Consider the following 14,518-nt stretch of genomic DNA (forward strand, 5'->3'; position numbering starts at 1 on the left):
ACTTTAGCACACCCGGCGGCTGCATTCGTCGCCGTCTAGCGAGCATAGCCTCAATGGCAGTGATCGCGACAGGGGAATTCCCTCGAAGGCCAACCGCGAAAAGTAACCAGCCGGTTCCAAATTCACTTTCTTACTGAACACTCCAAAAATAACCTGAAAATATTATCTAACGAAAGTAAATAGAATATTGTTTCAAAGCCAGTCAATAAATATTTGTCAGTTATATTTTGTTTGAAAGGAGAAAGCACGTTTGGATAAATCGCAACAAACACGAACTTCACGCGTACAGGCCTCTCGGCGTTTCTGCACACAAACGCTCAGACCAATTGCGGTGGCTGTTTCGGGTTCACCTATACAACTGAAACCTGTGTCCCCGTGTTCTGCCATTTTCATCTTCTGTGATTAATGTGATACACAGTCACCCCAATAGAGAACACTTCTATCGACATAAAAGTAAGTAAAATGTTGACTTTGGACTTTTTAAGCTTGCGATGATTGTTAATACCAGTGAGACGCGTCTGTCAACAGTATGTCAAAATTTGGTCTGTGTAATTAGCAGTGATGGGAAGTACTTAAAGTCCGAAGTACTCAAGTACTGCTTCAAGTACATCTCTGAGTATTTGTACATTTCAAATTGTGTACTTTGTACTGTACTTAAAGTACTTTCTTCTAGTACTTTCCTGTCAAGTACCCAACGGGGACTGCAGACGAAAATCGGGAAAATGCAAAAAAAAAAAATGGTGTGCCTTGAAAGGGCAATTTTGGAGAGACTCCACTGATGACAGCACGGGCGGACCCAGACACACACTATTGGGGGGGGGGGGGGGGACAATAACCTCATGCTTTGGGTAGCGAACCTCCCCCTTCCCCGCGCGCGGATCCGCCGCTGATTGACAGGCTGGAAGTGTTGCTAATTACAGTGATTTATCCAGACCCCCCTACACTCCCTAACTTTTCCACCTGTGTACCCCCTACAGGGGGTGCCCTTGCGATTTCAGCTTTAGACACATGTCGGCAATGATATGATAAGCTGTAATGACGTAACTGTAATAATGACCCCCCCCCCCCATTTTTTCCAACATCCCTCCGTGCTTAGGATTCTGGATAAACCACTGGCTAATTATTAATCGATATCATGTTGCTCCATGGCTCGAAGTTGGGAACAGAGGCAGATACACGTTATGTTACTGTGATAGGCAGCAAGATAACTTAGGTTTGTCTCTCCGGTTCTTTCAGTACATGCACATGATTCTAGTGCATTTTTACATTGTTTCCTCTGTTGGCAGCTGGTAACCATTTGACAGTGTGTGATTGGCTTTTGAGCAGGGAACGGTAACGGTAATGGTAACGGAAACAGAAACGGTATGTTACCGAAATTGAAGATGGTAACGATAACGGAAACGGAAACGCATACCACGGTCCTCCATTACCGGAAACAGAAACGGAAACGAATTTATCGTCCGGTTTTGAATTCGGGCAATGGCTATTCCTGTTGTGCGATGACATTTGAGTGACTTTTCATATTTTGTTTTTGTATTTTGATGACTTCATTCCCTGTAATGCTATAAATACTACACGAGAGCATGGAAAGAAAGCGCAAAATGGGTCTCGAGGGTGCATCCCTCACTTACCTCGCCCCAGTCCTCATGACTCCATGACATCGACACGTGACTATACTTCACCATAGCACGAGGATGCCAGTCTATGATTTTTAGTTACTTATTTTGTACTTTTTTTCTTTTCACTTTGGCCATGGCAGTATTATTTACCATTGAGAGCGTCCGTTTATGAATGCGACATTGGATGGAGGTTACGCCCATCATGAGTTGCTGGACTCACAGTGACTGAAGACTGGAAACATGTTCCTACATATATATATTTTATCTTGCAAGATGTGCACATCCTAACAACGTAAAATTACTTGTGTAGTGTGTAGCGTGACACCGAAGCAGCACTTGGGCAAAACAGGGTGCTGATAAAGCCGGACGGGCTGTCCTCCCGCAGCTCCGTAACAACCGTTTCATTACCGGAAACAGCAACGGAAACGAAATGGAAACGAAATTGAAATGCTGGTATCAGAAACGGATAACGGAAACGAAAATATAGCAGTAACGAAAATGGAAACGGTAACCAAAATGCGTCCGTTATCCTTCCCTGCTTTTGAGTGTTACATGATTCATTAAAGAAAGGGATTGAAGGGCACACACGGTTTTGATTGATGCATTCTACCATTTTGAAATGGTCATATAGGTGACATTTCTACAGATAACGCCGCCTCATAAAAAATTGAAAAATTGCATCGCGCTTTTCATAAATTTGTACGCAAACTAATTTGGCAATGTACCTGATGAGTACTTTGTACTGTACTTCAAGTACTACTTATGTACTTGGTACTTTAAGTACAGTATTGAGGTACCTTGTCCATCACCAAGGGTGGGTACCCTCACGAGGGCGTGCGACGGCGAGGGTTTCCCCACCCTCACCTCACCTCATATTTGAGGTGAGGTGAGGGCCATTTTTTCTGGTGATATTTGAGGTGAGGTGAGGAAAATTTTCAAAAAAAATTGGGGTGAGGTGAGCAAAATCTTCAAAAAAATTTTTGAGGTGAGGAATATCTTTAAAAAAATTGAGGTGAGGTGAGGAAATTTTCAATTTTTTTAGGTGGGGTGAGGAAAAATTTCAAAAACATTTTGAGGTGAGGAAAACTATGAAAAATTTTTTTATGTGGGGCGAGGAAAAATTAATGAACGCGCACTTTATGAAAACTTTTCCCGCGCGTACACGGGATATCTTTCCTTCTTTCTGCAGCTTCTGTCTCTCATCTGGGCGGGGACTGCCCTCCTCTCTCGCCGCTGATCTGACGCCCGACTTTGCGCATCATTCGCATACCCGCAACTGAACCTCAATTTCCGCGCAACTTTTACGGGTATAACAATCGTTCCACGAAGCGTTTTCTGTGATTGACTAGGCCAAATCCTCCAGCAAGAAGAAAAAAAAAGAATAACGTTACATTGACTAAGCAATTTCATGAGTTCGATTTCGAAAATGTATTTCAATGGCAAATTTATGAAACTATTTGTATTTGGTGACAAACTAAATGTCCAGAAGAAAGTTGTTTATCCCATATTTTTCCGTTAAGCCGTTTTCTTATAATGGTCAAATGACACGTTTCGTGCCGCACCCTGTATGCACTCACGCTTGAGGTATATGCATTTACATTGGTAGTCACTCAAAGCCAACGAGCATCGAATACACAAATAGCTTTAAAAAATTTAGGTTAGGTGATCTGAGGAAAATTTCGAAAAAAATTGAGGTGAGGAAAATTTAAAAAAATTGAGGTGAGGTGAGGAAAATTTTTCAATAAAAAATTGAGGTGAGGTGAGGAAAATTTTCAAAAAAAATTAGAGGTGAGGTGAGGAAAATTTTTCTTCCGGAAAATTGATGTGAGGGCGAGGCTAGTGAGGACATACGCCCACCTCTGTCCATCACTGGTAATTTGACAGTCGAATTATCGGACAAGAAAGTTGCAGTGGTACTCCATCTGCAGGATTAAATTGACTGCACGATTTATCCGTCTAACGTTACGCAACGTGACATAGGCGGAGAGTTTTCAATCTGCCGGAATGAGCAGGGGCACAACGCCCCCCCCCCCCCCCCTTCATACCCAGATATCGGGCAGGGCTTCGGGGATCCCGAGTTATATGACGTTGTGGAGCAAATTTTTTCAGAATTTTCATGTTCACTTGCATGAAACACGCGATTCTTAGGATAGCCATCGAAACGTGCATCCTCTCGGAGGAACCTGCCCCCCCGTTCACACATGGACACGTTCGTCCGACTGCAGTCACGCCAGTGAACATCGCAGGCGTTGAGCAAGCCAACCTCGGGAACCGGCGAGTAACAGATCGGGGCATTGCACCCCAGCGTAATACTACTAGTGTCGGCAGTGTGGAGACAATCATTCACGAGCGCTTACGTTCCGCAAAGTTTGTGCAAGATGGGTTCCCCAACACCTCACTTGTAACCAGAAATGAGCGCGCATGGCAGTCTCTGAACAACTGCTGAACCGGTCTCAATCCTTAAGGGACACAATCGATCATCACATGTGACGAAACCTGGATGCATCATTTCACCCCAGAGACAAAAAGAAGCCAGAATGGAATGGCGACGTAAGGCTTCTCTGCTGCCAAAGAAAAGTAAGATGAATCTTTCTGCTGGGAAGTCCATGGGAACTGTCTTCTGGGACATGCGGGGACATCCATGTGGACTTTTTGGAGCAAGGGGTCTCGATTAATGCACAGTGCTAATACACGTTGATAAACGGTGCCGTGCGAAACGCAGTTCGCAAGAAAAAGCCTGGGTTGTTGTCCGGAAGGGTCATTCCTCTTCATGACAATGCCCGGCCTAACACGGCGAATTTGATGGCGGCAACCCTGGCCGAAATTCGCTGGGAGGTTTTGCCCCATTTCCTTTACAGCCCAGATTTAGCCCCGGGCTTTTACCATTTGTTTGGGCCCCTTAGAGAGCACCTTGGAGGAAAGACATTCCACACAGATTAAGCCCTCCAAAAAGATGTCCTGCAGTGGCTACAACAGCAGCCCACTTTTTTCTACGCCAAAGGCATCAAAGAGTTGCCACAGCGACGGTAGCGTTGTCTAAATGCGCACGGCGAAGACTTTGAAAAACTGACGTAGTTTGGTGCTTCCCAAATCTCCCATTGTATTTAAAGTAATACAAGTCTCGGTCAACCTTGAACGACCCTTGTACAACAAACCTGGGGTCATACACGCCGCAGCGGGCCAGCAGGAGCCCCGAAATTCAGACTTGTACAAAATACTGCACAAAAGTATTTAAAATAAGATACTTTTAAATACTCTACGGAAAAAGTATTTAAAATAGAGTACAAAATACTCAGAACTGAAAGTAATTTGAGTAGAGTACTAAATACTCTAAGAAGTATTTAAGATACTATTTAAAGTACTTTAGTATTAGCAGTAAGTGAAACGCGTATTCTGAACGTGGCCTTACAAATGAAAGGAATAAACTTCATCAGCCATGCATATCTTTCATTTGCAACGTCTTGGTGTCAAGTAATGTTTGGTGAACTTTGGTGAACCCAAGTAAAGTTTGTTGATATGTTCTGACCCAAAACTTCATAATCCCTCCTGTATGTCGGTTCGGGTCTTTCAACCTCTGGCATGTGTTTATTGCTTTGATGACCAAGTAAATAAATGCCGGGATTATCTTGTACCTAATCCCCTGGTGATTCACATGGCAATATGAATAGGAACGGTTTTCTGACGAAGCTGGCTATTGAGAAGCAAGGCCAGGCTTGGGACCAGCCTATTGTACAAGAGGATAAATGACAGATTCGCGTAGTCCCGAAAAAAGAAAAACAAAGAAAAATGGGGTTAAATTCCAGTGAGCTGAAAATCTCGGCACGGCGGGAACCGTGCTAGATATGGCTTGACGAGGAAGGAAAGTATTTTGAGTACTGAGTAGCAAATACCGAAAAACCTATTTTAAATACATTAAAAATACTTGTCGCAAGAAGTATTGAGTAGAGTACCAAAATACCGGAAAAAGTATTTAAAATACTGTATTTTGAGTACGTACTCAAGATACGTACAAGTCTGGCCCCGATGTTACCGTATAACAGCAGTAGCCCTCGAATGGAGAGGACGATGGACTAGCCGTCCCAGACATATGGGTTTCCAGAAGAGCTACTGCTGGGGATAACCTGGGAATGATTCGGCTTAAGTTTTGGCAGTGTCGTGTTGTAAAGAGAGAGAGAAAAGAGTAGTGGCGTTACCGTTGTTTCTAAGAGGAGCGACACGGGGTAGTTGGTACGAGATCATTTGGAATCTAGCTGCAGCAAAGAAGACGGGACCAGAGGGTTAAAAGCGGACAAGACATAACGACTGCAGACTCTCAACTATAGTGGAATTTATTTGCATACACACATTATATAGACACACAAAGGTGATAGTAGAATGCCACCAGAATAACAAGTTCTTCCTCCAGAGGAACACCTACCTTCTAGAAAGCTTAGCTGGGGCACATGTGCCAGCACATGGATGAGTCACCCCCGCAGATAGTCCAAATAAAGCTAATATTTTTCTTGTTCAGTACGTGAGACTGAAGGGGAGCTGATACTACATTGTATACCCTGCATATATCTATGTGGAGTGCTTCAACGATTTCCCGTGTAGTCTTATCTGCGTATTTGGAATTAAGCCAAGAGGTCGTCCGCAGAATCACGATACGCGGCACATCACATGCCAGGTCGTCAAGTTCTGGCATGTTGTAAGTGTTCGTGGAACTCTGGCGACTACAGTGATCCCGCATCCGCCCGCGGAAGCACCATACTGCATGTAGAAACGGGAAGTACTTACGATACTCTCTACCGTTTCCAGCTGCTCTCTTCTGCATCAATCGGCGACCAGAAGCCTACACAGCTTCTCCGCCGAATGCGGGAGCTCACTGGTAAAGCAACCGTCGGCACCACACCAATGCAGGATCGCTTCCTCCAGTGGGTGCCAGCAGACGAACTAACATTAGTGGATGAAATGGCGATCACTAGACGACATGGCAAAGTTGGCCGAACGCAGTGTTGGCCAGAGGTACGAGCCGACTGGAATTTCCACAATCCAACTACGGGCTGCCAAGCAAGTGGATTACCATCCACCCCAATAGACCACATCACAGTCTTTCTGCGCGCGAATGCTACAGGGACATGTCCTTCTCCCCGTTTTGATTTCGCCGACTATTCGAACTTCAGGGCCCGCTTGCACAAACGTTGACGAGATTCCTCAGTATAGCTTCGGTAGTTCTTCTTGCACGCGCTACTGTCCTCAACGCTGCTTGTGCGTAGAGCACTGGCAAAGCCACTGCGGATGGCACTGAGGAATTTCCTCGACTTTCGTGCAAGCGGGCCCGTCCTCACCTACCTCTTTGCGTCATAACAATATGAGGGTTAGTGCACTCGTGATGAAATTCCAGATCCACCAACAAGCGGCGGCCTCAGTCCAGCCTGGGGACAACAAGTGTCTGTGTTATTAGATTATAGACTTGTATGTCTGTGTTTTATTATGGCCATCCTCTCGATTTTCAACATCAACGGCATCACTCAAATCGGAAAATCTTCTGTGAACGAATGAGCCCTAGAGTTCCTCAATTGCTTCGGGTTCCAAGATACGTTGGAAAAGCATTGTAACGACATCGAAGGTCGTAACGAAGGTCGTAACCACCAAGAAGTGCTCACACAAGCTCCCTAAAAAAAAGAACATACTGTTCTTTCGCAGATCTCCAAATATGAAGCACGATCACAGCTGCATCCCATGAGAACGAAGTTTCAAGCATCATTATCATATAACTCTGGAGATAGCGGTCATCAGTCTAGAGTAAAATATTTCGCTTTAGAGCAGAAAGTCTATGAATGTTCACTTTAATGAAAGAATATCATGGGGCATATAGAGAACATCCCTCACCACGCCGATGAGTTGAGAGCACTTATGAGAGGAATCGTGAAGGTAGGTTTGGTACATTCATGCTAAAATATTAAGGACAGTGGCCGTGTCTGTTTCATCACAAGGGCTGCAACGAAACTGTTGTAGATATACGCGGTTTATGGAAATACTGAATAATCCGGAAGCTCCCAGACGAGGACACCGTGCGTGTCTTTCTGCTGGCTAAACTAGGATTCGTTAGTAAGCATAGTACAGGCCCATTGCTCAAAGCTGTCGAAGCAGGATGTTTTGCACGAGTCTGAACGGGCTCTTCGATGGGATGTGGTCCCTGGCGAGGTCTCCCGCTATAGGCTCAGCCTGTGCCGTCTGGTAGCTAGTAAAATAAAATAATAATAATAAAAAAGCGTGGCTTCAGCGTTGCAATTCACGGCCATGTTGGAATCGCCGCTACAATGTGAGAATGACACTTCGAAAGACGTGCTGCTCCGGGGACACTGTATAGTCTCAATAATGAACTTCCCCACATAGCACGCTCCTAGCCAACCATAGTCCCGAAGGACATCGTCCTCTCCCCTGATTTGTTGAAAACAGAAGGCGTACGCCTTTTTGTGACAGTTATGGAGAAATGTTAATTGTCACAAAAAAGGCGTACGCCCTGCGCTTTCCACAAATCAAGAGTGATATAGAGGTATCACTCGGTACAATGGTTGGCCTTCAGCGTGCTATGTGGTGAAGCTTTGTTTTAAGGGTGTGCCATCTGTGATTGGCCAGCCTCGAGTCGGCGATGATTCTGTCCCGCAAAACACCATCCATATGGTTTCGCTGAGTCACGTTCATTTGCTATGCTGCTCTGGGGACCGTGTGTGCTGGGCTGATTTCGCAGGAGTGAATTTTCCCTCGATATACGGCAAATATTATAATAGACCCAAAGTCACATGGGAAGAGGTTGTTCAAGTCGCCCATCCGAGACAGGGTTAAAATCCGGGCGGGTTGATGAAACATTCTAAACTCTCTAAAACCATCAGTGCAGGGGAAGACGATAAAAGGACAGAAAACGAGACAAACACACGCACGGACCATCCGAGCCTTAGCTATGAAGTATATTAGGTTTATTCTGTGGGGGAAACTCTTTCGAGAGCCCAGTCCAGGGCGCTCGTTCAGTTTCGATTTCCTTTCCGTACGACCTCGGGTCAAGGTCTATATAGGCTCAAAGCCTTTCTCACGCTCTTGAGAATGCCGCGGCACCTAAAGGCAATCCGACCCCGGCACCACTTACGGAATGGGTGGTTCGTGGTTTACAGACTGGGGGTGTCAGTATACTCTTAAAGATGAACTTCACCGCATAGCACGCTCCTAGCCAACCATAATCTCCAATGATATCGTTATCTGCCTGATTTGTTGAAAACGGGACGCGTAAGTCTTTTTGTGACACTTATGCTGTTCATAATTGTCACAAAAAAAGGCATACGCCTCCTGTTTTCGACAAATCAGGGCAAACAAGATTATGGTTAGCTACGAACGTGCTATGCGGTGAAGTTCATTCCTATGAATGTTCACGACAAGGGAACAGCGTATAGAGATATGCAAGGCATGCGGCAAACACGGCACATCTCATAATGTACTGCTGGGCTCGCATACACACAGAAGAGAACAAAAAAAAAAAGATCTTTTAGGAACTTCCACCGATCGTTGCAGTGCGGAGAAGCTTACACTGGTCCCTTCAATGCAACGTGCGTCGCGTTTTATTGGTCGTTCTGTTCGTTTCTTCACTGAACCCACATCGGCACACTACACTATACGCTACACGAAAACGACCAGCGGTTTTAGCGGTTTGATGTTGCCTCGCGACAGTATAGCGTTGCTGGAAAAATGTTTCCGGAAGCGCTTCTTCGTAAACCTTACGTGTGGTGGAGAGGATTTCGCACTCGTTTGTCTTCTCCCAAATGTGCTGACAAAGGTACGATTTTGGGGGTGGGAATGGGGTTTGAACACCCGAATCCCCCCCCCCCCCCCCACACACACACACACCTCTCTGGCTACGCCCGCCACTGTTTAGCCATGAGAATCCACATGCGAAACTGCAGAAACAATAATGCCGACGCATGAATTGGCAGAAAGCCAAGAAAATCCCATCGAAGTTTCGGACCATTCTTTCTGTACTTTCTCGTGCATTCTCGGGCTAAAGTGAACAGGGGATATTCAGAGAGGGCCGCCACACAGGCACACTCCCCCGTTTCTTTGTTGTGGTAAACGAAGGGCTTATCGGTTGCAAGACCAACAAAATGAGTTTCACCCATTGCCTCGATCTCTTTCAGATGCCAAAAAGAGGCACGGGCCACCTGTGTCGTTTCCTAGTCACGCACCTGGATAGACAAACATTCGGCGAAAAGTTGGTTTGGCTCGACAAAGCTCAGGGGGTATTCAGTATCTACTGGGCTCATGGCAACAACCACAGTTCGGACCCAGAAAAGGATCACGAAGTTTTTACCGTAAGTGCACGCGCTCGTATTTTTAACTGTTTACCTTCGCTTTATTGAGAGAGGCGTGGACCCTTATGCACACTCTTAAAAACGAACTTCACCGCATAGCACGCTCTTACCCAACCATCATCTCGAATGATATCGGTATCTGCCCTGATTTGCTGAAAACGGGAGGCGTACGCCTTTTCTGTGGCACTTATGCTGTTCATAATTGTCACAAAAAAAGGCGTACGCCTCCCATTTTCAACAAATCAGGTCAAATAACGATATCACTTGAGATGATGGTTGGCTAGGAGCGTGCTATGAGGTGAAGTTCATTTTTAAGAGTGCAGGGTGGGCTATCACGCGCCGATGGTGACATAACGTAAGAGCAAAACACGGTTGTCCTTCATATCTCCATCGATGCGTGCATAGGTCTGCCGTCTGCGCTCCCTCCCAACTGTTTTGTCTCGCTTATCACGAGACACATGATCCCCCTCACTTAGAGAAGGCGATTCCCAGCCTAGCATTCATTTGAACCTCCTTCGATGCGCAGGCGTGGGATAAACTCAAGAAGAGGAAACCTGTGAAAGGAGCATGTAATTTGGTTAAGCAACGATTTCGTATTGCAATCAACAAGATGAATATCCGAAAACTTCGTGAGTGGAATGGTGAGGAGCCTCAGCGCGACTACCAGATCCGACAGATTCCACAAGAAGATATGAGTAAGTGATCTGTCGGGAGGGAGGGAGGGGGATTTTTGTTTTTTATTTACAGCTGCAAAGGCCTATAGAAAGCATTACACGGCAGGAAGTGGGTAAGGCTAATGACACGAACAAAGATGACAACAACAAAGTACTACATATTTTTCAGCCATTTGGGTGTGACAGAAAAGAAAAAAAAAAAAAGGATTTCGAGAATAAGTCCGAATTGCAATAAGGTGTGACGAAAAATGAAAGTTCCCGTTACCTTCAGAGCAATGCAAAAGGAACGAGATTCATCGGTTGCGTCCTTCGTGATTGACGCGTGAACGAAAACCGCAATTTTCGGTTTTCCTCTTCCTCTCCTTCTCAAGACACGCGACAATGCGTAGCGGCCTGTCATTGGTTTCCTCGAAAGATTTGCCCAATCATGGCGGGAGATCGTTAGAGGAGACCAATGGGAGGCCACAACGCATTGCCGCTTTACTTGGGAAGGAACTTGAGCTGCTGGAGAAAACCTGCTGTATCTGAGCTTATTTTGTTTTTGTATTTTTTCGTCATGACGATTAGTGATGCGATTCGCGGGCGTGCTTTGCTGGTATCTGTGGGACGCTTCCAGTTGGCGTTGGCAACCAGTTGGCAACCACCCGTTATGACATCGGTGCACCGGCTGTATCATGACTGGGGTTTCGGGTTTTCGGAGTTTATGTGGTGGCATATTTGGATAGTGCGTTTCGTTCCCCCGCATTAAACGGTGGATTTGGGTCAAGAGGTGCAGGGGCCAATCTCGACACAAAAGAAGAAACCCCGTCACCCAGTCATCAGGTCATGACTCTTTCTTGATAGAGATCTCGGTAAATCCGGATGACTTTAAATGACTTTTATGATCCGGATTACTTTTACGGGCGTACGTTTTTCGGATTTTTTTGGGATAAATCCGAAAACCCGGAACCCATGGATGCTCCCATGATTTTCTTCCTGGGGGAGGGGGGAATATGTGCAGCTCCCTCATCTATTTTGCGAGAGACGGACGCTGCGGGTGTTCACAGGTTCATATTTATTATAGCACCTGAGAAAAATCATGACGACCGATGAAAAAAGAGTGCATAATTTTCACAAGTGACCTTGAAGCTCCAGCCCCCCCCCCCCCCTTCGGTACGCCCATACCGGAACTCTAATCATGACGCAGAGTCCCGGATCAAGCTTTAAATGGCCAGTTTTAGTACACCGGGAGGTGTTCACAATAACGGTTCCGAAAACATTATAAGCCAATCGCCCTGTTTCTGGATGGATTTGATAACTTTCTTTGTCGTATCGTTTCCGTAGAATTCTTGGGATGTATTAAAACTGGCTAAGGAAGCTGTGACCCGCCTATTTGTTTCCGTCTCACTGTCTCGCTCTGCCCTTATCAGTAGAAGCACTGAAAGAAAATGAATCATAAGGGGGAGGTCCGTGTCCTCCTTGCCCTCTTCGTCTCGCTTCTTGACGGGGAACTGAGGGCGTCTGGAAACGACCGTTTCCGCAAATATTTTGTTTTGTTTTATTTATTTATTTATTTTTTCATTGTAGTATATGTACTTTGTATAGTAGTGTGAGTCAAATCCAACATGCGCTTTCTGTTTCTGGTAAAGGTTTCGAAAAAGAAACGATGCGTTGACTACGCAGATTTCGGATTTCAATTCAGGAAATTGAATTTCTTTCAAATAAAATTTGATACAAGTGGTTGCTGTACGTAGCAGAAAAAGACCCTGCAGATAAATGTCGTGGATCGCATATTCCGTGGCGTGCTTTTCCTATTAGATTTTTTGTTTTTTTGCATTGGTTTCCGAAACACCCACATGTACCCTCTTAGAAAAGAGGTGGTGGCGGTAGTGCTGAAAGGGCTCGCCGTTGTCGGCCTCACAGAGGTGGGCAACGTCACGACTGACGCCCTGGGGGAATGTGCGTCCTGGGCCGACTTCTAAGGGAACTGTTCTTAGAAAAGAACTTCGCCGCGTACCACGCTCCTGGCCAACCATCATCTCAAATGATATCGTTATCTGCGTTGATTTGTTGAAAACGGGAGGCGTACGCCTTTTTTGTGACACTTATGCTGTTCATAATTGTCACAAAAAAGACGCACACCTCCCGTTTTCAACAAATCAACGCAGATAACGATATCATTTGAGATTATGGCTAGTAGCGCGCTATGCGGAGAGTTTTTAAGAGTTCCCTGGGTTTTCCTCAGACGCTTTCAGACATATGTCGGCACAGTTCCCCTAGAAGTCGGCCCAGGACGCGTATTTCCCCAGGGCGTCAGTCGTGACGTTGCCCACATATGTGAGGCCGACAACGGCAAGCCCTTTCGCCATCACCACCACCACCACCACCTCATTTTTAAGAGTGTAGATGTTCAACGCTCAGTTTCACTCTGAATATTGTACGAAATTTTTCTTCCAGATCTAGTGAAGAAATTATCCCGCAGAGTTCAGCGAAGGGAGCCTCCAGTGGAGGACATGGGATTTTACGAAGAAAATGAGGAACACGAGTCATCGGGTGATGGTGATGATTTATCGGGGACAGAAGACTGTGACTCGTTCGGCGAGGTTCTCTGGAAGAGCTTATTGGGTAAGGAAGCGTGCTACGAAGCAGGATCGCAGAGTGAGCGTCAGTGTGAATCCGCAACGGTTGAAGAAGGCAGCGAAGAGTTTGAGCAGGAGGTCGACGAGAGGCACAGGTTCGGTAGCAACAAGGGTGACGTCGCCATGAAGTCTGTTGACATGTCGCATGTCGACTTTGGTGGCATGGATGATGGACACGTGAGATTTATCTTTGATGAAGTACCCGATGGCGATAGCGGAACAACGATGCATTTAGGAGATTTGAATATGCTGCTGGTTGAAACTTGCTTCGACTTGCAAGACGATTTTCTGGCCCCCAAATCGTCGGAAAATTCTGTATGGGATGCCGCAGCTCTGGAAAACTATGTGAGCAGGTTATAGGATTGAGAGTGCTCAAACGACAGGAGGAATGGGACTGGTGAACGTTTCGGTGGAATGTACAGTGGCTGATGATCCTTTTGTGCTATTTAGGAATGATGGTTCGATGGTGAATAGTGTTTTTGAATTTTGAGTGCACGATGTCATACGAGATCTCAAGAGAAACGTATTTTTATACGGGAGTATCACATGCATGGTAATGTGAACAATCATTTTGAATGGTACCTGTACACAGGCATTTGTATTGATGCGACAGGTTAGTCACGTGGTAGCTTAACCATATCGAGACATGGATTCTATTTCTCAGTCATTATAGTGTTGCACGTTTTAATGCACCACATTTCGTGCTGCGATTAATATAATTTTTATGTACCGGTGCTGAATTTTAATAAAGAGTCGACGCGAGTGGCCTCTGATCTGTGGCTTGTACGAGAAAACCGGTTCGAGGTTATATTTTGCTGTGGTGGGCAAGAAGCGGGAAAAACACGTCGGCTTATAGGTTGATAAAGCTGATAAGGTTCATAGGTGCTCACCAGCGTGCTTTGCGCGGCGGCAAAATGTAATCGATGACGTTGGGGCGCAGGTCCTCTTTAGGCAGGCGAGAACTGAACGCGATATAACGAAAAATCGACATTCCCCGTACGCTGCCAAAAAGGGCGTAATGCATTTGAACTCCTGCTAGAACGAAAGAGTTTTTAGCCGACATCTCGGTACAACGAAAGAAAAGTTCCCAAAAGAGCATTACTCCATCCCTAACACGTGCCGAAAGGTCAAAGAAACAAGCAAATGACGCAAGCGCGAGCCGCCGAGGAGCAACGGCAAGCGCGTGCACCTTTTCTGCCTCCTCCGCCATTGTCGACAATGCAAAAGAGTATAGTCGCCTTCGGTAATCGCGCAACTGATCGGGCTTG

The 14,518-nt window shown here is 45.7% G+C and overlaps 1 protein-coding gene across 2 annotated transcripts; it reads left to right on the plus strand.

Annotated features, from left to right (window-relative positions):
- Positions 1-305: 305 nt before the first annotated feature.
- LOC135399494 (uncharacterized) lies at positions 306-14,012 on the plus strand. Of its 2 annotated transcripts, none has more exons than XM_064631254.1 (4): positions 306-453; positions 9,785-9,958; positions 10,485-10,653; positions 13,069-14,012. In XM_064631254.1, exons 2-4 carry the CDS (start codon positions 9,785-9,787, stop codon positions 13,608-13,610), a joined length of 885 nt encoding a protein of 294 aa, XP_064487324.1. In that variant the 5' UTR covers positions 306-453; the 3' UTR covers positions 13,611-14,012. The 2 variants fall into 2 exon arrangements, with proteins under 2 accessions (XP_064487324.1, XP_064487329.1); XM_064631259.1 differs by lacking the exon at positions 306-453 and adding an exon at positions 3,835-4,196.
- The last annotated feature ends 506 nt before the right edge of the window (positions 14,013-14,518 follow it).

Source organism: Ornithodoros turicata, chromosome 1 (genome assembly GCF_037126465.1).
Source record: "Ornithodoros turicata isolate Travis chromosome 1, ASM3712646v1, whole genome shotgun sequence".
Classification (NCBI taxonomy): Eukaryota; Metazoa; Arthropoda; class Arachnida; order Ixodida; family Argasidae; genus Ornithodoros; species Ornithodoros turicata.

Bases quoted from the DNA above. Each gene is read 5' to 3' on its own strand.
- LOC135399494 (XM_064631254.1), top strand. From the start codon at position 9,785: ATGCCAAAAAGAGGCACGGGCCACCTGTGTCGTTTCCTAGTCACGCAC. The intron at 9,959-10,484 runs GTAAGTGCACGC...TTCGATGCGCAG, and splicing joins AGGATCACGAAGTTTTTACC to GCGTGGGATAAACTCAAGAA. The intron at 10,654-13,068 runs GTAAGTGATCTG...TTTTTCTTCCAG, and splicing joins GATTCCACAAGAAGATATGA to ATCTAGTGAAGAAATTATCC.